The 27,742-nt window shown below is 41.0% G+C and overlaps 2 protein-coding genes across 2 annotated transcripts in view; both read right to left on the minus strand.

The window, feature by feature from the left end:
• Ance-3 overlaps positions 1-27,742 on the minus strand; it is a 379,862-nt gene that overhangs the window by 19,225 nt on the left and 332,895 nt on the right. The window lies entirely within an intron of this gene.
• Positions 13,295-14,653, minus strand: LOC135702142 (serine protease snake-like). Its single transcript, XM_065223138.1, has 4 exons — positions 14,546-14,653; positions 14,447-14,485; positions 13,863-14,384; positions 13,295-13,804 (listed from the first exon to the last, which is right to left on the minus strand). Exons 1-4 carry the CDS (start codon positions 14,598-14,600, stop codon positions 13,470-13,472), a joined length of 951 nt encoding a protein of 316 aa, XP_065079210.1. The 5' UTR covers positions 14,601-14,653; the 3' UTR covers positions 13,295-13,469.

The following is a 27,742-nucleotide window of genomic DNA, read 5'->3' on the forward strand; positions in this document are numbered from 1 at the left end:
GAGACGCGGTGGAGACTCATTAAATGGGTAATTAGACGATATTTTGCGTAACTACTGTAGATTCAGACCAAGACTGATGAAGGTTATGTTGGATTGGAACATGGTTTTCATCAGTTAGTTCTGAACTTATGAAAAAACGGTTTGATAAAACTTAAATACGCAATTCGATAGTTGTAGAATGACAGTACAATACGATTTTCTGACCAACTACCTACTCTCTTCTACGATCATTCTCTAGCTAATAAATTATCATACTAAAGCTTCATATTAGATAGCATTTACAACCAACTCTGATAAATTTGGAATTTTGGGCAACTTGTTGGGTCAATACTATGTGCGGAAAATAAGATCAACGAAAAACAAATCAAAGAAAAAAAAAAAGAATGTTTCGGAAAAGCAAAACAGTATACTTAATTACAATTTGTGGCAAATGAATCAAAACAACGAACGTATTAAAAAGTCAAACACTCGCTACGTACCAGTAGTCCGTCCTTGGTGGCCTTGTCACAGTTCCACACAATTGAACAATCGTCGACCAGTCTAAGGTCAAATTCCACGTCTAGCAAACATATGTATTTCCTCATGTTCTGAACCAGAATGTTTCACACGACACGAGCATGAAACAATTAATTCTCGTGCGATTCAAACAGTACATTTAGATATGCGTTATTAGCCATAATAGGTACCCACAAGCCGCCGTCCATTTGCGTGATCTGTGGCACGTAATTTAAAAGGTAAATACCCTAACCGATCCAAATGCAGTCTTGTGAGCCCAAGAAAAGTCGCACAATTATTGATATGGTTTTCTTCCATCTATATGAGTGCGAACTCCAAAGCAAGGCAAACCTTAGTTCATTACATGCATCTCACGCGGTAAAACTATCAATGCGCAAAAATGCGTTATGTGTGTGCATCTGGTGTGGGTGGAACCACCGACCGATGGGGAACGTGAGCTGTCCGTATGCTTCACCCCTTTAAGTGCTACTGTTGCATAACATCGAGGTGGTGGCGGCGGTTGTTTTTGCGTACGGTTCCATGTGAGTTTTGGAACCCAAAGAAAACTTATATTTGTGGCGTTTGGAGCGGAACCATTCTAACCCCATTCCGGGTTTTAGCCTATGATTTTTACTGAGCCATGGCCACCACCGTCTAGCTATCGGACGTCTCCATCAAGATTGCCACTCTAAATGAAGGTGGTCACTGAATTCAAACGCATAATTCACATTCTCAACCTTGACTGAACCGGTCAAAATTCCTCCGTCTATTGTTTTCGGCCAAAGCCCATCTCCTGAAAGTGTTTTAAGCCAAACGATACCTAAAGGTCACCCCAAAAAAAAAAAACATTGGTAATCTTAATTACAAGAGTTTTGCTTTAATTGAAGCGTCCTCCCCGCTGACTGTGAACGCTACCGGCGCGGGGGACATTTACAATAAAATGATCCATAAATTAATTTTAAAACCCCTCCAAAAGTGACGGAGATATATAATGGATGGGCTTGTTTTCAATTACCATAATTAGTGTGTGCGAGGTTGTAAAAATGTAAACAGTCAATTGGAATTGCGTTGTGATGGTGAGCAATGATCTCCAAGATTCGAACGAAAAGTGAACGGTCACGATCAACACCGATGCAGCAGAGGTCGTGGTGCGGGGGTGAACCAAAAAGCGGACGGAAATTGGATCACATCAACCGACGGACGGACACAGAGGGCTGACCTTTGGAGCGAAGCTGATCAATAAATGTTGAAACATGGATGGAGGGCCGTTGCACTCACTTGAATGAAATGGCCTGTCCGGCACTTTGCATCCGACGATGATCGAGGCGAAAGGGTCAATCGAGAGCTTCACACTGCCACCAGCGCACAGTGGGGCGACTCCTAGCATAACGTGGGCAACATTCTGAAATACCTTCAAAATGACCCACCAGGGTTTCCTTTGATTAATTTCAAAACTAAGAAGCATTTTTAGCCAAAATGGCTAAATTCGGAAATGGAACCGGAACAGGTACCAATGGAAGGGCCAACATCTATTTCGAGTGAAATATTCATCCTTCGACATTTCTATTGTCATAATTTGTTTAAAAACTTAGTTACTTATTGATATTCTAAGCCTAATTTGGCACCACGCTTGTTTTGGTGTTGAATCTGTTTGTGCTGCTTATCAGACTTGCATAATTTTGCGCTAACTTCCGAAAGATTCCGAAACATACACACTTAGAAAAATCAATGTAAATTTAGGAGCCAAATTCAGCTCAATCAAACGTAATTTTGAACTTTTCAGTTTCGGAGCACTTAATTTTACATGTTTACGTCTCATCCTTTATGTCAAAGATGGATTCCGTCACAGATTATATATTTCTAAGTGTTTATGGTGTGATTTTTCAAAAAACTTATAAACAATCCTTTTAGATAGTGCCAAATTGGTAGAGACTAAATTGGATTTTTGTTTTAATTCATGACTGAACATTTAAGAAAAATTACCAAAGAGCCCATCTCTATTCTATTATAAGGTGAAAAAGCTTACACATATTTTATGTTTAGGATTTGATGTTCACTTGAAATAAAAATAAAAGCTAGATTAATTATATGTCTAAGCATAAAGAATATAATTTGAGCATTTTTGTTCTTTGGAATTCTACCAAAAATACTTTTCACTAACGATTGGTCTGAAAAATTGGATTTCCCAATGTAATTTAATGAATAGGTATTATGGGAAAAATGTCAAAAGATCCGAACTACTTGATTGTTATTTTTAATTATGACCGCCCTCACCCGTTGTGTGCACCGCCGCCTTGAGAGGGATTGATGGTATGATTTGTTGAGGTTTCGTGTACCCTCTAAACGTGATCGATGTTTTGTCATAACCTAGAAGCGGTAATTTGATGGATTTGTTTTTCGTCGGAGGAGTCTTCGATGCACTTGAACCTGATGATCTAGTGAACTTTTGGTGTTTGTGTATGCTTTTGCTTTTGACATACCTGGCTTAACCGGAGCAGGGAGCTTGTTGGGGTTCCAATATCATGATAATTTTGATGCTTATACCATACATGTCTCTTAATGACGTTCAATAAATTGAAACTTTGGAACAACTATCTAGCAGCGTTGGGATTTGTTTTGATGAAGTTATAATCAGTCACATTTGTAATATATAAACAGAATATGTATATTTAGCCTAATTATTACAGAGTTAGGTACTGCTTACTAATGTAATTTTTACGATGTCGGATTTAAGGATTTTACGAGCATAGCATACACTCTGTACCAAAACTATCTATTCATATCGAAACATCGAAATTGCTTTTGCGAATGATAACTGTAACCGGATGACGGTTGTTTGAAATCAGGCAATGCTAGCTGCAGAATGATTGTCATCCCAAGTTGAAATGCATATGATATTGCTTCAGCCTTTTTTTTTTTGTTTGTTTATTATCCAGTACCGTAAGATACATATCTTTTCAAATTACTACCTCCGGTTTAGCAATGGATACAAATATCAAAAATATTACTAATTAAATTAATTATTACTACCTAGCCTATTCAATTTATAAAACTCTCTAATTCATTTGGGACCAAAAATTGATGCAGCCACTCTTGAAAATTGCTTCCGACGAAGAGCGTTTTACTGCGGGTGGTAACGAGCTGTAGTTTACCACACCTCGAACGAACAGTGAACTGGCGTAACCTGCGGTGTTGTTAGCTGGTATTACTAGGTTCTGTAAGCGACGACCTCGAGCTAGGATGAGTCTGCCATGAAGTATAGCTGGGGACTGTGTTGATAGCAGTTTTCTCAGGAAAATGCAAGAGCGATATGCGTAGAAGTTTTGTAACGAACATCCAATGAGGTTCTGTTGCAGGTGACTCACATGGTCGTAGCGGCTCAATCCATAGACATATCTCACACAGCAGTTTAGCGCCACACGTAATCGATCGAAGCAGCTTGCGCTAGGACGGATATGTAGAACATCGTCGAACAAGAAATGTGGTAGGATCAAGGATTTGAAGAGTTTCAATCTGGTTTCGGTCGGCGCGGTGGACGTACAGCAGTATAGCGAGCAAAGACAAGCATAGATCTTTCCACACTGTTGCATTATCAGGCCATCCCACTGCAGGTCACTTTGGAAGATGAACCCTAGGTTGCTCGCAATTTCCGACCATCCGATGCTCTGACCGTCCGAGCCGCTGGCTCTGCGACGCCTTACTCTTTGCTGGATTCACGTGAAGGTCGTTTCGCCGCGACCAATCCACAACTCGTTCGAGATCTGCATTCACCATCCTGACCAACTCACGAGCACAAGGACCGAGCCGGCTGACGTAAAGTTCCACATCATCGGCAAAAATCTGAATAGAACAGAACTGCAGCACCGTCGGTAGGTCGTTAATATGGCAGCAGAAAAGTAGAGGACCAAGGACTGAGCCTTGAGGTACGCCGGACGGCACCTCGGCGCTGCTGGAGTAGCGATCACCACAGAATACCGTCTGTCTTCTTCCACGAAGGTACGACTCCATCAGGTTTACAGCACCAAAGGAAAAGTTAAACTGTACTTCCAGCTTTGCTAATAGTTTGCTATGAGGGATAGTATCGAAAGCCTTGGAGAAGTCCAGAAGTAGCAGTATACCAGCATCTTTTTTTTTATCAACGAAAGCTCCTAAGTCGTCGTGCCGAAGTTTTGATACTCTGGCCTCCACGGCTTCTCAAAAGCCTTCGACAACGCGCAAAGTATGCTGATTGTGCGCAGATTGGTAATATCGTTTAAATGCGCTTTCTTTTTCAGAGGCAAAATTTTCGCGTGCTTCCAGCAATCGGGAAAGGTAGCTGTTTCTATGAACATATTGAACAGATGAGTAATGTGTTGCAGGACAAACGGTAGGATGATCTTAACGAAGGTAATCGGTAAACCATCCATCCCAATAGCGTTTGATTTAATATCCCAGATAGCATTGACAACTTCCCAGTCCCGCACAGGTTGGAAAAAGAAGCTATACGGTGAAGGAGGTGCTGATCTCGAAGTTCTTGCTACTCGGGTGCTGTTTGCAAAGTTGGCTGCGAATGTTTGATTCACTTCGTCCGGATCAAACTCACATGGAGGTGACGATTTATCCTTGCCGACTCCAAGGCTCTTTACCCGTTTCCAAAGGGTTTTCGATGGAGTTCTGCTGTCCAAGAAACTGTTTGGCTTGAACAATTTTCATGTTAGCACGGTTCCTCAGCACCTTATACCGCTGTCGCTTTACGTCCTTCAATTGCGTTGTAGCTTGCAACGAGTCCTTGTCAGTGCTGCAAAATCTCGACAGTACACGGTGATATTGACAATTCTGCTTTGGTCACTCATTTTAGCTAACAGTCATATTCAAGGCAAACCATGTCAATTGTCAATGACAATGGTGTCAGTGACGAACATGTGCAGATTTGTTTATTAGCTAAATTTGTAGCAAAATTAAATGACTTGAGCAAAACAATTACATGGATCCATTTTAGTGAACAAGTATCTACGTCCTGAGCTACTTGGATAACAATAATGTGACACAGAATGTACTAAATTACACTTTTTGTTACCAGGTGAATCTTTGTCATTGACGAAAAAATGAATGAGTTTTTGACGAAGGTTTTTTTGAGGATCAAGTCTGTCAGTAACTATGTGACGAACAATTTTGTCAATATCGCGCGAAAGTCTGTCAATGACAATGACAAATCTCAGCACTGGTCCTTGTACGCCAAGTCTCGTTCGAGCAGGGACTGACGTACACTATCAGAGAACTACGGGTTATGCCGCCGGCGATTGGTACTGGCTCGAAGAGGGATGCACGAATCATGCACAGTTTTGATATGCTCATTGAAGAATTCCATAGAGTCATTCGGGTTTGCGATCTCGTAAAAGTGGTTCCATGGAATAGACAGCAAAGCATTATCCAGAGCATGCGGATCGAAATTCACATAGTCACGATAAGTGCATTGCCTGGAGGGCCGTGAGATGTCGAGATCTACCGACGCAAAGATAAGATCATGATGGGACAACCCAGGAAAACTGACCTGACGGAACCGCATAACTTTTTCGTTGCTATTTGTTAGGAAGAGATCAAGTTGTGAACATCGGCCTCCATGGAAAAATGTTGGTTAGCTGCGGAGTATCGATTCAAATTGCGTGCGCTTGTAGTTAGGGCGGAGCATGTCATTATTAAAGTCTCCCACAAGAAACATGTGTTCATAGTGAACAGCGAAATCGGCCAACTTCTCTGACAAAAAAGATGAGCAGTCGTTATCGGGAGGGTTGTACATGGTCATCAGCAGAATCTTGCTGCCGTCCACTCGAAACTCTAACACCAAACATTCAGTTTTGTCCGTCGATTCTGCTGTAAGTACCGTGCCGAAAACCTTGGAGCGGGCAAGATGTTCCTTGTAGTGAGCAGCGATTCCTCCGCCGCGCCTACACGCCCTGTCGTTCCTTACAACAGAGTAGCCGGAGATGCCGATGCTGCGATCACTGTTCTTCGAAATTAGCCATGATTCGGTGAAACACGCTACCTCGACCTTGGAGTCCGACAAGACGTTCCGAACTTCATCGAGCTTACTGGAATTACGAGCGCAAAGACTCTGGGCATTTCCGTGGCAGATATTAAGCATTCCAGCGAAAAGGACAGCATTCAGCACTGCTCCTGGAATGTTCGTAGACGTGTGGTTGTGTGTCGGAAGCATTAAGTATAGTGGGGGAAGCAATTTCTAGAGGGCTGCATTTTTACGGAGGAAAATAAAACAAATATCTCTGTCACACAATCTTCAACACAAAAATACATAAATTGAAACACTACTACATAGACATAACTTCAAAAGTGAACGAAAAACATAGCTACGAGTATTTGTCCAGCTCATCTCCAGCCTGTATCACGATTGTAGGTCCACCAGCTGCAGGCTTCACATGGACGACTCCTTGCTTGCTGTACACCGATGCCAGCTTACCCGCCTTCTTGAGGTGTAGTGCCGCCGACTTGAATTTCCGCGCTTTGATGGTCAGAATCCAATCCTATGTGTCTCAGCTTGAGGTCTCGCTTTCGTAAATATGCACTGTAGAACTCTTCTCGCGTTGTCTTCAGTGCATTAACACTATACACAAATCCGTCAAAACGATGTTGCAAATAATTAAATCGTACGTCATTTGCTGATCTGAGCGGAAAACATAGCCATCGCTATCACAGGTGGTACCGAACATTTTGTATCCATGATAGAATATGGCTATTAATTACGAAAATATGTTAGAGAATAAACAATTGAATCAGGGGAAATGGCTCTAATGTTGCTCCCCCTCTAAGATTGGGCCCATCGCTAAAAATCTGCTTTTTAGCAATTTTATCGTCATTGGATATTTTTGGTCGCTATTGAAAATTTAGTCGATTGCTGAATTTATGTATGGGCCCAAATTAGAGGCACTAACGCCGACATTACATCCATTTTCCCCTATTAATCAAATCTGTAGCTTTTGCTATTTGTAAATGTTTGTTCTTCGATCGCTTTATGTTTTACAACACATTCTAAAATAAAAATCATCCTTTATTTGGATGACAGTCGCATGGACGCTCATCAGCTCACCGTGTGACAGCAAAGTGACGTAAACGCCACTATGCATCTTTTGATGCCACAAAACCTGAATTTGGACCATTATTCATCATAGGGAATTGTGTACTACGATCGTCACTTTGTCGCAAAATGTTGATTTGTTATCTCGTTTTTGCAGCAAAGTGATGTTGAAGAACAACAATTCTAAAAATTAAATTATTATTTTCCTGACATTTTCTTGCATCAGGATGTCCATTAGGATTATAACTATCGATTAAACTGTGGTGCAAATGTGCCTATTTAAAATGCCTGAGGAGAAAAAAAAATCTTCTTCTGAAAATTTTTGATTTTGGCGCTTACGCCACATTGCTGTCAAACGGCAGAGCTGACGACGAATTCAACCATAAGGTAACCGTCAGAAATATAAAAGCATATTTTTAAAGGGCTTGAGCCATGCTATAATCATTCGAAGTATTGCGGATGTTTTCGTTCAGTGTACAGTTGAAACCCGTGTTCCACACTGAAAAAGTTTTCATATAGTTCCTATTGGGAAGGCACATGATATTTTTCCAATAACATAATTAATTATTTTTATGTGAAATTCAAATAATATTCATATGATCACATGAATTCTATGTGATAAATCACAAAAACATCATTGGACACATAAGATTCATGTGATTTGTTGTTGTGATGCGATAGCATGAAATTTATGTGAAAGTCTAATGGATATTTTCCATTGTAAATGTAATTTATGGTTTGAGTGCATTATTTGGTGGATAAGGGAGGTGAAAATCAGGCCTGAAATTAATCTTTTCTGCTTGCCCAAATTCTCCCACATAAACTGATGGGCAATATATGTTTCAAAGAACAGCAGCAGAAGCAGCAGTAGTGCTTTCGGCACGTGGTGTTGAACATTGTTCTCCAGTACACAACGAAAGGCTTCCTGAAAGCAGCGAGCTGGAGCCCACATGAGCATCCATAGAAGGAGGAAGAAGCCGCACCGCTATTGATCGGAATCAGTAGCTCTTCGTGAGTCGCTGTGGGCCATCTATGCCAAGCGCGTCACCCTCATTCCAAACAACATACAGCTCACCAGCCTCATCTGTGTTTAACACCCTAATAGCTCAACATTACTCAACCATCACGACAAAACGGTCCTTTTCAGGACCACCATAAATTTGTAAAAGAGTATTTTTTGGACATTTGTCAAGGTCATCAATCGGGTCACCATTAGGTGGGGTAAAATTTCCTCTACCCTACGGTAATGTGGGTTTGCGTGGGCGCCTTGGATTCCTAAAAATCATCGAGAGAAGTCATTGCTTACAAAAGCTGCTACGCCTAATTCCAGCTCTATCTAGATATGTTTAAATCTAACATACCATGTAATTTAAGGCCACATTGGGTGTGCAATTTCATAAACCAAAGTCGGTCGCGACATGAAAGTGGTCTGATTTTGATCAAGAGATGATGGATTTTAATTCTCAGTACGCAATCGATAGGAATTTTTTCTACGAATCTGTTAAAATTAAGACTTTATCATTAAAATAATCACCGATTTCCTGCGAAAAGCGATTTCCCTAACACGGATTTCAAGGTTGAATTCCTTCCGGTCTCACAAAACGGTGTTTATTCAATCACCGCGTTGTGAGCGGTTGTGTTCTCCAGTTCACAACGAAAGGCTGCCTGCAAGCAGCGAGCTGCAACCCACATGACCATGACATGACCACATGACCATGAGAAGGAGGAAGAAGCCGTACAGCTATTGATCGTAATCAGTAGCTCTTCGTGAGTCGGGAGTCGCTGTGGGCCAGCTATGTAAAGAGCGTCATACTAAAGAGTATAAATAGAGAGAACACTGCTCAAATTCCTATTCCTACACAAAACACGAGCTCCTGTTGCAGTTAACAAATAAGATTTATTATATAAGACCATGAAGTCCTCCGTCACCATTGCGTACAACCCCATAGAGATGTCCCTTGTAGTTTTTACTTATGATTTGAGAACTTTAATGGTAATGTTTATGGTATATATCGCGAATTGGTAATCAGTAATTTACAGGTAGCCAATTCGCGATATATTCCACATAAAGTTGATGGATGTTACAAACCCATCTATGAACCTTACCGACTTCCATATCCATTACCATTAATGTTCTCAAATCATAAATAAAATGGTTTCAATATAATTCCTTTCCCAAATATGTATGGAGAAAACAAAAAATTGGAATGGTAATGGTTCTTAACAATCCATTATTTGTAAGGTTCACTTCCAAAAAACCTTATACATAAGGTTAAAACTTTAGAAAAAAATCAGTTAAAGTTTAGCAGGGATTATACACAATTTTTAACCATTTTTGGTAAGGTCAAGTAATGGTTCGCATTTATGCGGGTAAACTCAATCTATATAACGGGTGTTCAATAAAAAATGAGAATGATTTCAATACCGTCCAGCACTCTTGTGAGACCATCGCGACTAAGTTGCGTCGTACTGCTGACCAGGGCCCCTTCTCCAATATTCATTGACGGTTTTTTGAAAAATAAACATTATGTTTTTAATAAAAAATACTAATTTCGTTGAAAAAAAAAAATAGTTTACTAGCTATATGACTGAAAAAATTTTCATTTTGTATTAAACACCCGTTACTCACGGATAGAAAATGTACCTAATATTGAGTTCCATTCACACAGGTTGACAGATCAGTGCACCATCTTAATCTGGAGTTGACGATTGAAGTTGTTTTCATTCCCTTACATGTAAACATACTACTTAATTGTAAATTGTTTTAACACAACGTCAAACTTCAAACTACTCAGTATTAAGTTATACACCATTTACTCAACGTTAATTTGGCGCACGGAAGACTCCTGTAAGGTTGTTTTGCTCTTTTTGTTTTTGGCAATAAACGTGAGATCGAATGATAGGCACCAACTCAATGGTAAATTTAAAGAACTCAACCGTTGTTGGGTTGTTTTGCTTAGCCGTGTATGTCTTATCGAACCTTAGCTTGTACAAGCTAATAATAAATAGGTCTGTTCCCGTCATAAGTATGGACTCGCGTAGAAAAGTATCGCAACTCTCATTTGAATATTGCATCACCTTGAAAAGTTTAGCTGGGGCCTCCCTTAGCTCAGTCGGTAAAGGCGCAGCTAAAAAGCAAGACCATGCTGGAGGTGGCTGGGTTCAATTCCCCGGTCCGGTCTAGGAATTTTTCGGGATGGAAAATATCTCGACTTCCCTGGGCATAGAAGTATGATTGTACTTCTTTTTTTTTTCCTTTGGTTTGTTTTTCCGTCGATCTTGTTTTCCGTGCTGAGCACCAATGCTACCGACGTGCCAGGAAGGCTGCTCCCACACCTGGACCCTACCTATCGACCTATCAACTAATGAACCGGGGACCAACGGCTTTACTTCCCATCCGAAGGAAGGCGTGATCAGAGATGTTATGCCTCAGAACATCCCGGCGGCGCCAACTGGGATTGAACCCAGATCTGCTGGGGTGAGAGGTAATTACGCTTACCACTACACCACCGGCGCCGTTATGATTGTACTTGCCACACAATTATACCAATGCATAAATGGTACAGGCATCGAAAGCTCTCAATGGAAGTGCATCTAGAACACTAAGTTGAGAGCACACAATAAGCTAATATGCGATATGCAATAAGCTTGGTATGCGAAGAAGAAGAAGAAGAAAAGTTTAGCATCACTCAAAGAAATTGGGTCAAAGTGTTTTGAATTACTTTAGAAAGCACTGACTCACTTCAAAACTGTATCACTTGAGAATGCTTCGGAATTACTTCAAAAAGTACCATTACAGCTTGAAACCACTTCGGAAAGAACAGAATCACTTAAGAAAATAATGGAATCCCTCGGAAAGTAGTTACTCACTTCAGACATGCTCGGGATCATTTCGGAAAATACTAAATCATTTCTTAAAAATTCGGGATCAACTGCATCGCTTCATAAAAGGGCAGTTACTTTGAGAAGCACTGAATAATTTATAAAAAATTCGAAATCACTTAAAAAGGTACTGAATCACTTCACATTGAACTCACTTCAGAAGGTGCTGAATCACTTCAGAAATATTTTCAATCACTTCGGAAAGTACTGAATCACTTCGGGATGTATTGTTTCACTTTAGAACTGTTCGGAATTATTTCTGAACTTACTGAATCGATTCAGAGCAGTTTGGAATCACTTTAGAACTGTTAGGAACCACTTCACAAAGTACTGAATAACTTCAGAGAAGATCAGAATTACTTCAGAAAAAAATTAAATCACTTTGGGAAGCACTGAATCATTAAAGAAAATTTGTTTTCATTTCCGCAAGAACTGAATCACTTCTAAAATACCTAATTGAATCAATTATGAATCACTTCTGAAATGTTCGGAATCACTTAGGGAAATACTGAATAACTTCATGAATGTTCGGAATCACTTCGGAAGTACTGAATCGTTTTAGAAAAGTACATGCTCACTTTGGAAAGTACTGAATCACTTCCGAAAGCACTGAATCACCACAGAATACTTTGGAATCACTTCGAAAAGAATTGAATCACTTAGTACTGCACTGAACCGTTTCAGAAATGAATTTATTTCGGAAGAACTGAATTGCTTCAAAAAAAGTCGCAATCATATAGGAAAGTACTGAATAATTTCACAAAGTACTGAATAATTTCGGAAAGTTCTGAACAAATCGTAATCATTTCAAAAAGTACTGAATCACTTCATAAAAGTTTGGGATTACTCCGGAAAGTACAGAAACATTTCAGATAGTTTGTAATCACTTCTGCAAGTACTGAATCACTTTGGAAAGAACTAAATCACTCTAGAAAAGTTTTAAATCATACCAGAAAGTATGGAATCACCTCAGAAAATTTCGCTTTCACTTTGAAAAGTACTGAATCATTCCAGAAAGTTTGTAATCATTTCCGCAAGAGCGGAATCACTTCGAAAATATTTGAATCATTTAGGGATCCACTGAATCACTTCAGAAATGTTCGGAAAAATACTGAATCTCCCCCATCCATGTGTTACGTAATATGTGCACGAATCCTTATCCGTTTGTTCACCGTGTTAATGTGTTGTACAAATAGGAATTCACTGAGTTGGTGTAGGCAACAAATATAAGGTACACCGGGGAAAGAGAGAGTGTGGAATAATTAGGATCGGCCATCTTTGAATGCTTAAGTGTGAGAGCAATACATCGGAAAACTTCATAGAGCCATGTTCCGTCATGTTCCACACTCATACAAAGAGACCTCTATTGGCCGATACTACTAGCCCCGTTTGCTGACTTGTCCCGTGTGCACCTTATTTCGGTAGCAAGCTTTTATGTTAGGTTCTGCTTTCTATGTTCATCAAAGATAGCAGCCGTTCTGTTCCTTGGCATTGAGGTGATACGATCCAGAAGCCCGGGCCCTGGTGCCACTTTGAATTTTACAGGGGTCAATTATCTGCCACCGGGAAATATACAATAACAAAACTGCTTTCTGGTGATGTAAATTTAATGGCCGAAATCACAATACTGCCCGAGATTAACTCCCTAGAAAACTCAAAGTGGCAATGCAAGTGCCTATGATTTGTGGAAACTGCATCGTATCACCTTAAATCCAAACAATGGCAGCGCGTGGGTTCAAAATAAAAGATTTTTTGTTTGGAAACTTGTAATTTATTCATTAGAAAATATTTCCACACACTAATCAATACATATAGTTGGGTAAGGTGAAGGTGGGGCAAGATGGGTGATTATATTTTTTGATTGTCAACTTCAACAGGCTCAATGTAGCCCCAATGCTGGTTTGAAAAAGCAAACCATAAATTAATAAATTTAATAGCTGACCCATCTTCCCCCTTTAATCCATCTTGTCCCATCTTGCCCTACCTATGAACCAGCAGCCATTCAGTTTATCGTGCGTGTCCTTCAATCACCCCCGTCGGAACCCCAAACGGTTGTTTCGATCCAATCGATATAACTCGACACCCTGGTGTAGATCGACGGTGATCCTAGCCCACAGGCTGCCCCAAGGGAGGTTATGCCGATTAAATGGTACGTGCAACCCTGCTGGTCCGTCACAATTTCCAACGGTCCACCGGAATCGCCCTGACAGGTATCCTGCGGACCGCGAAGGCTTCCCACACAAATCTGACTGTCGATGATACCCTGTGGCAGCTTTCGATTTGTGTTGTAGATACTGCAATTAATCTTATCGAAAATGTCCAACTGTACCTTCAGCAAGATGTCCGAAGTGCTTCCAGCTGTAATGATTCCGAATGTTTAAGTTTGCCTATGATTCATCTAATGACGTAATCTTACTGAACTCCGTTTTTCCAAAGCCGGTTGCCAATGCAGTGCTCATATTCAAGTAACTTCCTGTCCACAAGCAAGCCGGTCGCAGCATTCTCGTAAAGTAGACATCTTGTACTAATTTGACCAGAGCGATATCGTGATACGCTCGGCGAGACGAGTACTTCGGATGCTTGATAAACTGCTCCACATCGAAGTCCACCTGTTCGTCGTCGTCAATAACCAAATCAAGTTCAGCCAGTCGCACCACTGTAGGACTGCCACGACCACCACAATGGGCAGCTGTAAGCACAAATCGTTTGCTGATTAGCGACCCACCACAGTTGAATTCGATCTTTTGCGGATCACTTTCAGAGGGGTACCCGAGCAGGGCTTGATGAGGAAATTCTCCTCGTCGTGCCTCTTCACCCCCCACAATCAAATCCACCGTGTTCGGGCACTTGTAGTCATCGTACTTGATTGCCGTCGGACGAATGGATAGCGTTATCAGGGTCGATGTCTTTACCGTTAGCTTACGATATTCGTCACATTCTGCGATGGGAGAACAGATGTAAGTAATGGGATCTTTTTGCGTCATATAATCGAATACTTACTCTTTTCTGAAATTCGTTTTCCAGTTGGAAAATCGAAACCTACAATGGAAGGTTTGATTGAGATACGAAAATTTTTAAATTCTGAAGAAAATAACTTACTTGCAACTGCACTCAATCCGAGAGCGAACAGAAACACAATAATTCTCGTAGACATCTTCTTAGAGTACTACTGCTGCTCAAGGCTCAGCATGTTGTTCACTCTAAAGACTGTGGGAGATTCCCGATCGCAGGGCTACACTTACAGGTGGTTAGGCTGGTTGGGTTCATAGTGACAATGGTGTCCGTCGGAGGTCCACCCTGGATTAATGCGAGATCTGTGAGAGAGCAATGTGCGACGGACTAACCGGTTGGATTTTTGCATGGCTATTCCAATGAGCGGACATCATCACACCGCTGTTGTTGACGCTTCCCGACGATGGTGGTGGTTCTGAATGACGATTTAGCTTGGCCGGTTTTTGTTCCGCACAACATAATTCAAGCCGGACAATGCATTAAGTCCTAACGAACGTTGTCAGATTCTCTTTGCATCCCCACGGCTATGTTATAGACATTTACAGCTATTTTCAAGTTATTAACGAAAGAGACAGTCGACGAAGAGAATCGATCTATGTTACCTAGGACCTAATGCATTGTTCGGTTTGAAATGAGAAACCTGTTTTTTCGACGTGGTGCGCTACTTATGTCTGTTCGGGAGATTGTTATTTGTTATCACCATAAGTGACGTATCCCGAGTAGAAAGAAATAAGTAACCAATTTTAAATTTTAATACTGAAAATAGCAAAGCTGAAGACTGCTTTTTGCTTTTGGTTTTATGATACAAGAGATAATATATCATCAATAATTCAGATCTATGAAGTAGTAACTGAATAATATTAAAATAAGTTGTTTGGCATTGAAGGAGTTCAGTATTTCTATATCGAGAAGGCCGACCCCACCAGTGAGATAGATGAAGCAGATAAACAAAGAATAAAATATAAGTAGTCGAGCATTAGTACAAGACACGGAAGAAGTCTGCACATTGTAGACGAAATACACGTATCTGTCAGGATAAGCTAAAAAGGTAGAGGCATTAGATGGAAATTACTAATCCTTCTTTCTCTCTTTGTACAGGTATTGTACTAAGACGACCACATTAATTAGGAAAGACAAAATTTTAAAAGTGTTATAATGACTAGCTATAAAAGTGTCTGAATTAATCAGTACCGGTTGATTTTTACATAAGTCAGCATTTACTTTCCCGCAAGATAGTATCACGGTTAAAACATAAAGTGGCGTACAAGGATAAATCGGTAATTAAGCAAGATATAAGTACATTCGGTACAGTGGCAGGGCAGGAGTTAAAATTGTGTGCCGTTTAAAAGGCGAAATTGTTATCGGAAGAGGCAACCGGTGGTGTGTGATTTACACACTAAGAATTTTTTTACAGTATACCGTAGTTTTTTTTTTACTGAATATGAAACAGCTGAACATTCCGTAATATAATCGGTAATTTTTTATTTACAATTTTGTTCCATTGTGAGCTGTCGAAATTGACTGTGCATTTTGCTCAATGATCGGTAAAGATTACAATAGCGTTCGGTATCATTTTTACCGAATCGACTGTACTTAATGTTCCTGAATGAATCGGTAATATCATGATTTTTAGTGATTAATTAATTATTTCTTTCTAACAACAAATCTTAAGATTCCTTTGACTCATAAATACTTTATTATTTATAAACAAGAATTTTCATAGTGCATCCGTACATCAATAATAATCAGTAAAAACCTGGACGAGGTTATCGACCCAGCAGCGAACCGCGCACAAATTCGCTTTTTGCGATTGGGGACGGGGTTTGTGGAGGACATTAGGCCACTTAACGTGCACGGTGTCGGAAAGCAATTGGCCCAGAAATGAAAAAGAATTATATAATTAATACTGCCGGCGAAAATTGAACGGATTTGTACACATGGATCTTTTTATTTATTTTTTTATTTATTTTTTTTATAGAGCAGTGAAAATCCAGCTGGAGTAGAGCATTACAATGTACCCGAGCAGGAAAAAATAACTTATTAATACCAAATTTAGGTATGTAAATAGCATAACTGGCATCCTAAATATGGTATAAGCGAGGCTGACATAAGAGGTAAAATACCAAAAATAATAAATCAAAAATATTCTACGAATTATTGTCTAAAAACTGGGTTACAAAATGGTGAGCTGACAACCTGGAAGGAGCGGAATACCTAGCTCTGGTCCTCACAAGTTCCTACTTCACGCCTCCCCGTGTCATATGATAACAAAAGACTACCAGCTTAAACATGGACACAGCTGGTCAATGTTGCCAGTCCGGCAATATCAAAGTGAAGAGGTGCGACGTGAACACTGGCGCGGTAACCATAGTACGGTGATAGAGGAAATGCTTCACTAAACCCGAGCGTCATTTCACCATGGAGGTGCGGCTCAAAGCGCCGTCTGTAATCCATTTTAGGAGTGGCTGATCACTGTCCTAGTGCCAGCGCGGGACTCTAAACAGAGCTGTGCACGATGGTCCCCCGAAGAGACAGGAGGTTGGGACAGGCCCAACAAGTCTCCCTGAAAAAAACATATACATTGCAAATACTGAAGAAAGGAATACGTATCGGAGCAATCGACACAGACCTACGCATCGAAATAAGGACTACGATTGGAAACTCGGAACATGGAACTGCAAATCGCTCGGTAGGTTAATCTATGACGCACTTCAACCACACAACTTCGAACTCGTAGCACTGCATGAACTTTGCCGGACGGGACAAAAGGTATGGAAAAGCGGGCATCGAGTGGCTACTTTCTACCAGAGCTGTGGCACCACCAACGAGCTGGGAACCGGCTTTGTAGTGCTGGGTAAGAAGCGCCAACGCGTGATTGGTTGGCAGCCGATCAACGCGAGGATGCGCAAGTTGAGGATTAAGGGCCGTTTCTTCAACTACAGCATCATCAACGTGCACTGCCCACAGGAAGGGAGATCCGACGACGAGAAAGAAGCGTTCTATGCGCAGCTGGAGCTGGTGTACGACGGCTGTTCGCAACGGGACGTCAAAATCGTCATCGGCGACAGGAACGCTCAGGTAGGACGGGAGGCAATGTATAGACCGGCAATCGGGCCAAACAGCCTGCATGCCGTATCGAACGACAACGGCCAACGATGCGTGAACTTTGCCGCCTCTCGGGGTATGGTAGTTCGACGTACCTTTTTCCCCCGCAAGGATATCCACAAAGCCACCTGGAGATCACCTGACCAACACACAGAAAACCAAATCGATCACGTTCTAATCGACGGGAAATTCTTCTCCGACATGATCAATGTCCGCACGTACCGCAGTGCGAACATAGATTCGGACCACTACCTAGTTACAATATGCATGCGCTCAAAACTCTCGACGGTGCATAACACACGTCGAAGTCGAACGCCGCGACCCAACATTGAGCAACTACGGGACGCCGGAGTTGCCCAGGACTACGCGCAGCAGCTGGAAGTTACGCTAACCACGGAAGAGCAGCTTGGCGCAGCTACTCTTCAAGACGGCTGGAGGGACATCCATTCCTCCACAGATAGTACTGCTGCAGCGGCACTAGGTACTGCGATCCCGGACCGAAGAAATGACTGGTTTGACGGCGAATGCAAACTGTTAGTAGAGGAGAAGAATGCAGCACGGGCGAGAATGCTGCAAAACCGCACGAGATTGAATGTGGAGCGATGCAGACAAGCGCGGAACATACAAAACTCGGTTTTCCGAAGGAAGAAGCGCCAGCAGGAAGACCGAGATCGGGAGGCGATGGAAAATCTGTACCGCGTAAAGGGTGATACGGTCAAAATTTGGTCAATATCAACTTGACGTATTTCTTTCAATTTTGCATTTAAAAAACCTGAACACCCCTCATTTTGAAGGTGTGTGTGTGTAGAATGTTGCTCCTATTTTGATTTTGGAATTCACTCTTCAGTTGTCAAAATGCCGTCCAAGCAAGAAGAGCAGCGTATCAAAATTTTGCTCGCGCATCGCGAAAATCCGAGCTACTCGCACGCAAAGTTGGCAAAATCGCTAAAAGTTGCCAAATCAACCGTTACAAATGTAATTAAAGTGTTTGGGGAACGTTTGTCGACAGCCAGGAAGTCTGGATCGGGGGGAAATCGAAAACCGGAAGCCGCTGAGACGACAAAGAGAGTTGCCGGTAGTTTCAAGCGAAACCCTAATCTCTCTCTCCGAGATGCCGCAAATAAGCTGGGTGTATCGTCTACAACCGTGCATCGAGCCAAAAAACGAGCCGGACTATCGACTTACAAGAAGGTAGTGACTCCAAATCGCGATGATAAACAAAATACGACGGCCAAAGCGCGATCCCGGAGGCTGTACACGACGATGCTGACGAAGTTTGACTGCGTGGTAATGGACGACGAAACCTACGTCAAAGCCGACTACAAGCAGCTTCCGGGACAGGAGTTTTATACGGCAAAAGGAAGGGGAAAGGTAGCAGATGTTTTCAAGCACATGAAACTGTCAAAGTTCGCAAAGAAATATCTGGTTTGGCAAGCCATCTGTACCTGTGGCTTGAAAAGCAGCATTTTCATAGCTTCCGGGACTGTCAATCAAGAAATTTACGTTAAAGAGTGTTTGAATAAACGTCTGCTGCCTTTCCTGAAGAAACACGGTTGTTCCGTACTGTTTTGGCCGGATTTGGCATCTTGCCATTACGGTAAAAAGGCCATGGAGTGGTACGCCCCCAACAACGTGCAGGTGGTTCCCAAGGACAAGAACCCTCCCAACACGCCAGAGCTCCGCCCAATTGAGAAATACTGGGCTATTGTCAAGCGGAACCTAAAGAAGACCAAAAAAACTGCTAAGGGCGAGCAGCAGTTCAAGGCAAACTGGCTTTCTGCGGCGAAGAAGGTGGACAAGGTGGCTGTACAAAATCTGATGGCAGGGGTCAAGCGTAAGGCCCGGCAATTCGGATTTGGAAAAGCGGAAGCCTAACTGAATATTTTTCCTGAATTTTATACTAATTGAACTTGAAAAAGAAATTTAATTTGATTTTTTAAATAAACGATTTCACCGATTTACACGCGTTTTCCCTTGACCAAATTTTGACCGTATCACCCACGGAAGTTCTATGAGAAGCTAAATAGATCGCGCAAAGGCTACGTGCCGCAAGCCGATATGTGCAAGGACTTGGACGGTAACCTTCTCACGAACGAGTGTGAGGTGATTGAGAGGTGGAAGCAGTACAATGACGAGCACCTCAACGGTGATGCAGCAGAAAACGAAGGTGGCACGGCAACAGACCTTGGAGGTCGCGCAGAAGACAACAGGCTACCGACCCCTGATCTTCAAGAAGTTGAGGAGGCCCGAGCAGGAACGAATATCTCGATACCTTAAATTGGTATGGATGAGCCTGACATAAGAGGTAAAATACCAAAAAAAGATTCCCACAATACCATTCCAATACCAAATTATGATAATGAAAAAATACCACACAGGTATTCTTTTGGCATTCAAATATAAATTTTTGTTCTTTCCCGAGCAGGAAAAAATAACTTTTTAATACCAAATTCAGGTATGAAAATAGCATAACTGGTAACCAAAATATGGTATTATGGAGGCTGACATAAGAAGTAAAATACCAAAAATAATACCACAAAAATTTTCTACGAATAACGAGCTTATAAATTATTTAATTATTACAATAACAAATGCATAACAGACGCTTTTTTAGATGTCAGAACACCATAGTTTGTTATTTTGAAGGTCTTCTAATACCAATTCAATAACTCTTTTAGGTGTTATTGTCTAAAAACTGAAAGAACACAACTTGTTATTTTGGTATTCATTTGATATTTTACAAAATATTTCGATAACTGAATATTATCAAAACAAGGTTTTATACCACAAACATACCAAAATATGGTATCGTACCACATTAAGATATTCATTTGTTATCGATTAGCTATCGGTTACAAAGTATTTTGCGTGCATTTTTATGGTATTATTCTTTGGTATTTTACCTCTTATGTCATGCTGGTCAATACCAAATTTTGGTATCAGGTCCGAATTAGGTATTCATTAGTTATTTTCTCCTGATCGGGGGAGATCGGTCGGCTGAGGAATAACAAAGCAACTGGTGTAGATCAACTGCCAAGTGTGCTATTAAAATACGGTGGTGAAGCACTGGCTAGAGCGCTGCACTGGGTAATTGCCAAGATTTGGGAGGAGGAGGTAATACCGGAGGAGTGGATGGAAGGTGTCGTATGCCCAATCTACAAAAAGGACGACAAGTTGGATTGCTGCAACTACCGCGCGATAACACTGCTGAGCGCCGCCTACAAGGTACTCTACCAAATTCTATGCCACCGCCTGTCACCATTTGCAAGAGAGTTCGTGGGGCAATACCCGGCGGGATTCATGGGTGCCCGCGATACCACGGACCAAATTTTCGCGATTCGGCAGGTTCTGCAGAAATGCCGCGAATACAACGTGCCCACACATCATTTGTTCATCGATTTCAAATCCGCATATGACACAATCGATCGAGATCAGCTATGGCAGATTATGCACGAGTACGGACTTCCGGATAAACTGACGCGATTGGTCAAGGCGACGATGGATCGAGTGATGTGCGTTGTTCGAGTATCGGGGACACTCTCGAGTCCCTTTGAATCTCGAAGGGGGTTACGGCAGGGTGATGGACTTTCGTGTCTGCTGTTCAACATCGCGTTAGAAGGTGTGATCAGAAGAGCTGGGATAGACACGAGTGGCACGATATTCAGGAAATCCATCCAGCTCCTTGGTTTCGCCGATGACATTGACATTATGCACGGAACTTTGAGATGATGGCGAAAACGTGCATCAGACTGAAGGCTGAAGCTAGACGGATTGGACCATCAACGCATCAAAGACAAAATACATGAAAGGAAGAGGTTCTAGGGAAGACAGTGTAAGCCTCCCACCCCGAGTTCAGATTGACGTTGACGAAATCGAGGTGGTCAATGAATTCGTGTATTTGGGCTCACTGGTGACCGCCGAAAATGATACCAGCAGAGAAATTCAAAGACGCATTATGGCAGGGAATCGTGCCTACTTTGGACTCCGGAGGACGCTCCGGTCGTATAAAATTCGCCGCCGCACGAAGTTGACTGTCTAAAAGACGCTGATTAGACCGGTGGTCCTCTACGGCCACGAGACCTGGACTATGCTCGTGGAGGACCAACGCGCCCTTGGTGTTTTCGAACGGAAGGTGTTGCGTACCATCTACGGTGGAGTGCAGATGGATGACGGAACGTGGAGGAGGCGAATGAACCACGAATTGCACCAGCTGCTGGGAGAACCATCCATCGTCCACATTGCAAAAAATGGGCGTCTACAGTGGGCTGGGCACGTCGTAAGAATGCCGCACGACAATTCAATGAAAATGGTTCTAGAAAGCGACCCAACAGGAATAAGAAGAAGAGGCGCGCAGCGGGCTAAGTGGATCGCCCAAGTAGAAGGCGACCTGCGGACCCTTCGCAGACTACGAGGCTGGCGAACTGTGGCCATGGATCTAGTAGAGTGGAGACGGACAGCAGAGGACAACAAGGCATACCTTACTTCGAACGAATTTGTTAGCAAAGATTACAACCTCAGAAGAAAGGTTTGTGTATTTACTCATTTTACTAAGGGTTACTTCCAGTTTCGCTCAAGCACAGCACTTTTTTAACTGTCGTTTGGATTTTAACAAAGTTGCCAGTCTTCTTAATATGATGTCTTCGCAGTTATGCTATTATCATTCCTGTATTTGGTATTCATAAGTTATTTTCTCCAGCCCGAGAAGAATGCTTTTTGGTTTTTATTTTATCGATATACTTTTGCACTCTTGAAAGAGTGCAAACTCACTGGAGATGTCTCGTGTCATGTGAAAATAACATTGAACTTATTTTTGTAATTTAAGAAAAAAATGAGGAGGTTTTATGCCTGCTGGAGCATTGGCTACCCGAGCAGGAACCGATAGCTAATCGATAACAAATGAATATCTTAATGTGGTATGATACCAGTTTAAGTTTTTAGACAATAACACCTAAAGAGTTATTGAATTGGTATTAGAAGACCTTCAAAATAACAAAATTTGGTATTCTGGCATCAAAAAAGCGTCTGTTATCCGTTTGTTATTGTAATAACTAAATTATTTATTAGTTCGTTATTCGTAGAACATTTTTGAGGTATTGTTTTTGGTATTTTACCTTTTATGTCAGCCTCACTAATACCATATTTAGGTTGCCAGTTATGCTATTTTCATACCTGAATTTGGTATTAGTAAGTTATTTGTTCCTGCTCGGGTTTGGTATATCATTTTCATAATTTGATATTTGAATAGTATTGTGGATACATTTTTTTTTGTATTATTTTTGGGATTTTACCTTTTATGTCAGGCTCATCAATACCAATTCAAGGTATCGAGATATTCGTTCCTGCTCGGGTTACTCGAATTTAGATTTCATATTTTTAATATCAAAATTGGCTATTGTTCAGATAGGGTAGAGAACTACTTCGACCTAATCGCCCATTTTGGGCCCATCGAGCAGAAAACTTCAAATAAATCCATGCTTTCAGAGTTAACAAGTCAATTATGCGTTTGGTACGATACTTTAGTTAATAAGTGACCGAACGAAGTCAATGAGAACGCGTGATATGAAAGTTTGTACCCATAATACCCAAAAACAAAAGAAGCGCTCCGACCGAATCAATTTTTATTTTCATCCGATAGGCCGAAGTGAATTCAGTGGCGTTTCAATGGCGTTTCAATGCGTTAGGCCAAGTTTAGAATCCGTAGGCCGAGTTTGGCGTCAAGAAGCGGTGTAGGACTTTTGAAAATATCTCAACGATTGGTTTCTCTTTATCAAATCTTATGGTACATACGGAAAGGTAAATTAATTTGGAAGCCATCAGTAATAATAACATACCGTTTGGTGCTAAACTGCGCTAGATTAAGAAAGACTAAGTACGGGTTGTGCTTAATAGGCCGGAAATGGGGTAGTTAACCCTACTTTATTCTAGTCTAGTAGTGATGCAAAGAATTAAATACATTATTGCAGTAAATTCTCCCTTACTCGATCTCTCATTCTTATATCGATAATTGATATAATAGAGAGAGCTGGTAAGGAGGTGATTTTTTAAATATTATAATGACAATCTAAAAATAGAAACACTCAAAAATTATTCACCTAAAACTGTGTAATAATTCCATTGAATACCTCTTTTAGTGTTTTCCCTAATGGCTTATTTTAAAATAAGGTGCACTAGTAATTTGTTATAACCCTAACAATAGTTGTTATATTCTTGATAGTACGGAGAAGATTTTTTTTTAATTTTTTGACATTTTTACTACTAAACGGTACATGTTTAAAAAAAGACCATATAAAGAAAAATTTAAGTACCGTAAAACGGGGTTACATTGATAGTTTTTTAAAGTACATTCTAAATATTTTTTACAGCAATCAATGTTTTTCAAATTTTATATTTTTAAAACAAGTACTGTCGATCCAAGAGGTTATTCGTTAGTAATATTTTTAACTGGAATTAAAGCATTTGCACTTTTTATTTAGTTTTGTGACCGAACTGCAGTATTTTGATTTGGGGTTACTTTGATAATGCTCGATGAATGTAGAAAAAAATGAGTGAAACTCAAACAATTTAGTTTTTTAAATATGAAATTTTGAATGAGTATCAGAAAACATCATAAGCAATGAGAATACAACATTGAATTTGTGATGGCTATATCGTAAATACATTTCATAAGTAATGGTTTGAGTGCTTTTTCAAACAGGCGAAAACACGAAAATTGCTTTTCAATATGTTTGTAAAATATGTAACACATACTATATAAAAACTAAATACGATATCAAAGGAAATACCCTAAGCTACAATATGGAGCCAATATTTCTAATTTGGAAAAGCCTAACGAGTAAATTTAATCTTTATATTATCCTATCAAAATTACTTGCATTATCAAAGATACCCCGTTTTACGGTACTTCAGAAACACAGTGTGTAATAATTCTGATACTTCATTCTGGTCGGGTAAGCTTGCTGGGGTGGAGATCATCGATCTGATCGCAGTGGTTTAGTGTCAGTGCTAAAAAAAAAACTCTCGTTTTCCGGGATTCTCGGAATACTTTGAAATTCCAACTAATATTTGCAGGAGTCATTTAAAACTTTCATTCAACTTGGCAAACTTCTGTAAGTGATAATGAACCGCTCGTTTAGTTTACACGCTGCCTATTTGTAAAAGAGCCATACAATTGAGACTACTAAATAAAAAAGCATATCGGAATAAAAGGGCACGCCTACGGATAGTGAACCCGCCCATGCGTTTCTCCCAAATTTTGATAATTTAACACTTTTACATATTTCCCATCACGTTATTGGGGATTTTTGTTCGGATATTTTTGGGTGGTTAATTTACACTAGACTGGTTTTTAAGCTCTCGTAGAATTGGTTGACAAATTTTATATCACATTCGTTACACGTTCGATGGGCAAGCGATCGTAAGCTAAGTGTTCGGAGTGTCTCCAGATGGAAAGTGTCAACGCGAGTAATGGATAGTCGATTTATTGTGCTTTTCTCGGCGGTTTTCCTGGTGGTTCAAGGTTTGTGTTCTTTATGGAGGTTAGATTTTGTTGTTTTTTGAATTAATACTTCTGTTTCTTGCAGGTGAAGGCATAGCCGAGCAAAGTAAGTATTTGAGGCTGTGTTTTTGAGAAGAACGTACCTTAAGCATTTTCTTGGGATTTCAGAATGTAGTGAATATCGAAAGATCGTAGAGAGCAAACAGAGAATTATTGCGCTGCTAATCAAGCCAAAACCGATCCTATTTGACAGCGAAAAATGTGACAAAACGGCCAGTTTGATTGTCGGCGGAGAGGATGCAAAACGGGATGAATTTCCACATCAAGCTCTGATAGGATGGCCTTCAAAAGATCGCGTTCGTACGTACGATTTTCTCTGCGGAGGAACGTTGATCAGCGATCAGTTCGTTCTGACAGCAGCGCATTGTGGATATCTAGGAAGTATGGGTGGCAAGCCAACCGTAGTGCGATTGGGAGCGCTTAATCTGCGCGATACTGATTATGAAGATGATGACCTCGTGGATTTTTACATAGAGGCGTTCATCAAACATCCACGATATAGGCATAAGCTGGCTTATAACGATATTGCTTTGGTGAAATTCGACCAGCCTGTGATCCTTTCGAAGGTAATTCGGCCGGCTTGTTTGTGGACAGGAGCTGAGTTAAACTATACAACGGCGATTGCAACCGGGTTTGGATACACTGAAAATGGTACGTGGTGTACATTTATGGAGTTTCAATTCAAGAATGTAAATTTTTGAATCTTTGCTTCCAGCTGGAAAAATGGCAACCATTTTGCAGAAGGTGACATTAAGGTTCGTCAGCAAAGATGTGTGTGATGGCATTTTCAGATATTTGAGAAGATTCCCCCAGGGGATGATTGACAGCCAGTATTGTATGGCTGCCCCGGAGGATCAGCTGAAGGATACTTGCCAGGGTGATTCCGGAGGTCCCGTACAGGTGATGACTAATGAAAAAGGGTGCACGTGGCACGTGGTGGCCGTAACGTCGAACGGAGGATACTGTGGTGCTCCTGCTATATACACAAAGGTTTCCAGCTATATCAACTGGATCGAGACAATTGTGTGGCGTTCAGCGTAAATTCCTTATTCACAAATGTTCACAAATAAAGAGACTTTTTAAAAGGGTTTGGTGGCCCAAAACTGCTGAACAACACACCGCTTATATTACTTTATCAATTTTGGGCTAAATTAGAAACTGAAAAAAAGTAAATTTAAGATTCAACTAAAAGAACACTTCTGTTTTGAAGGTGATAATTTTTTTAAATTTAGTTTATTTATTAAGGCTCAGTTGTCAAAACGGACTCCACGGAGCCGAGAGCCAGAAGCATTGTTTATCAGTTACTTTTCCTGGGAGAAGAGCTTTCTGCCGTGCTCACAACTCCTTTTCTTCTTCCAATCGTTTTTCCTTCCACAGTGCCAGCCGCTTCCTCTACGTACGCTTTCTGCTGCTTCTCCGTATGGTTTGTCTACAACCAGCATGGTTGACGGTGCTTAATTGTGTATGTTAAACACAGAAAAATGTTATTTTTGCAAAATATGAACCTTTTTCGATAAAAAATAATTGGTACCTACACTGAATCGAGCTAATTTTTACCGAACTGGCCTACCAATGATGTACTGTCACATCAAAGTGATTACATTAGCTTCAGGAAAACGTGATTCCATCAGCTAATCGAAAAAGTTTGGAGCACTTTTGGGATATTCGGAGAACTTTCAAGAAGTCAAAAGAACCTCGAAGACTTTTATTTTAACTTTATTATAGAGATTGAACCTCAACGACGTCCAGATTGTAAAAACTTTAATGAAGTTCCAAGAAGCCCAGTGAAGCTAGGTTTAGAGATTTTCAGGGAAGCTCAGAGATCCAATAACTTCAGGAATTTTCCGAAATTTTTTGGATGGATTAGACTTTTTGGAAGTTTAATAATCTGTAAGAGCAAGCTTCGAAAAAATCAGAACAGTTCCAGGAATTTCAGGAACATTTTGATAACCTTTAAGTAGTGACGTTGCGTAAGCTCACTTTTTACATGTGCACCAACTTTAAAATCGTATTATCTAGCAATAATTTTATTCAATTTGATTGTAAAATGCGCAGCATCTTCTAGTTTCACTGATATACATCGGTTACAACTAATATTTTGATGTCTGTGAACGTTTCGAGAGCCGATGCACAGGTAGATTGAGGTTAGTGCAATGCCACTGTCATTAAGAAGTTCCGGTACTTTGGGGGAGGTACACTACAAAATGGTGAGTTGACAACCTGGAAGGAGCGGAGTACCTAGTCCTGGTCCTCACAAGTTCCTACTTCACGCCTCCTCGAGTCATATGAAAACAAAAGCCTACCAGCTGAAACATGGACACAGCTGGGTGGCGTAGCCTGGGCAATGTTGCCAGTCCGGCAATAGCAAAGGAAGAGGTGCGACGCGAACACTGGCGCGGTAACCATAGTACGGTGATAGAGGAAATGCTTCTCCAAACCCGAGCGTCTGTTCACCATGGAGGTGAGGCTCAAAACGGCGTCTGTTCTCCATGTTAGGAGCGGCTGATCACCGTCCTAGTGCCAGCGTGGGACTCTAAACAGAGCTGTGCACGATGGTCCCCCGGCGAGACAGGGGGTTGGGGCAGGCCCAACAAGCCGCCCTGAAAAAAAAACAAAGTTGCAAA

This window comes from Ochlerotatus camptorhynchus, unplaced genomic scaffold (assembly GCF_037179485.1).
Source record: "Ochlerotatus camptorhynchus isolate MF236.1 unplaced genomic scaffold, CSIRO-AGI_Acam_v1.1 ptg000017l, whole genome shotgun sequence".
NCBI lineage: Eukaryota > Metazoa > Arthropoda > Insecta > Diptera > Culicidae > Ochlerotatus > Ochlerotatus camptorhynchus.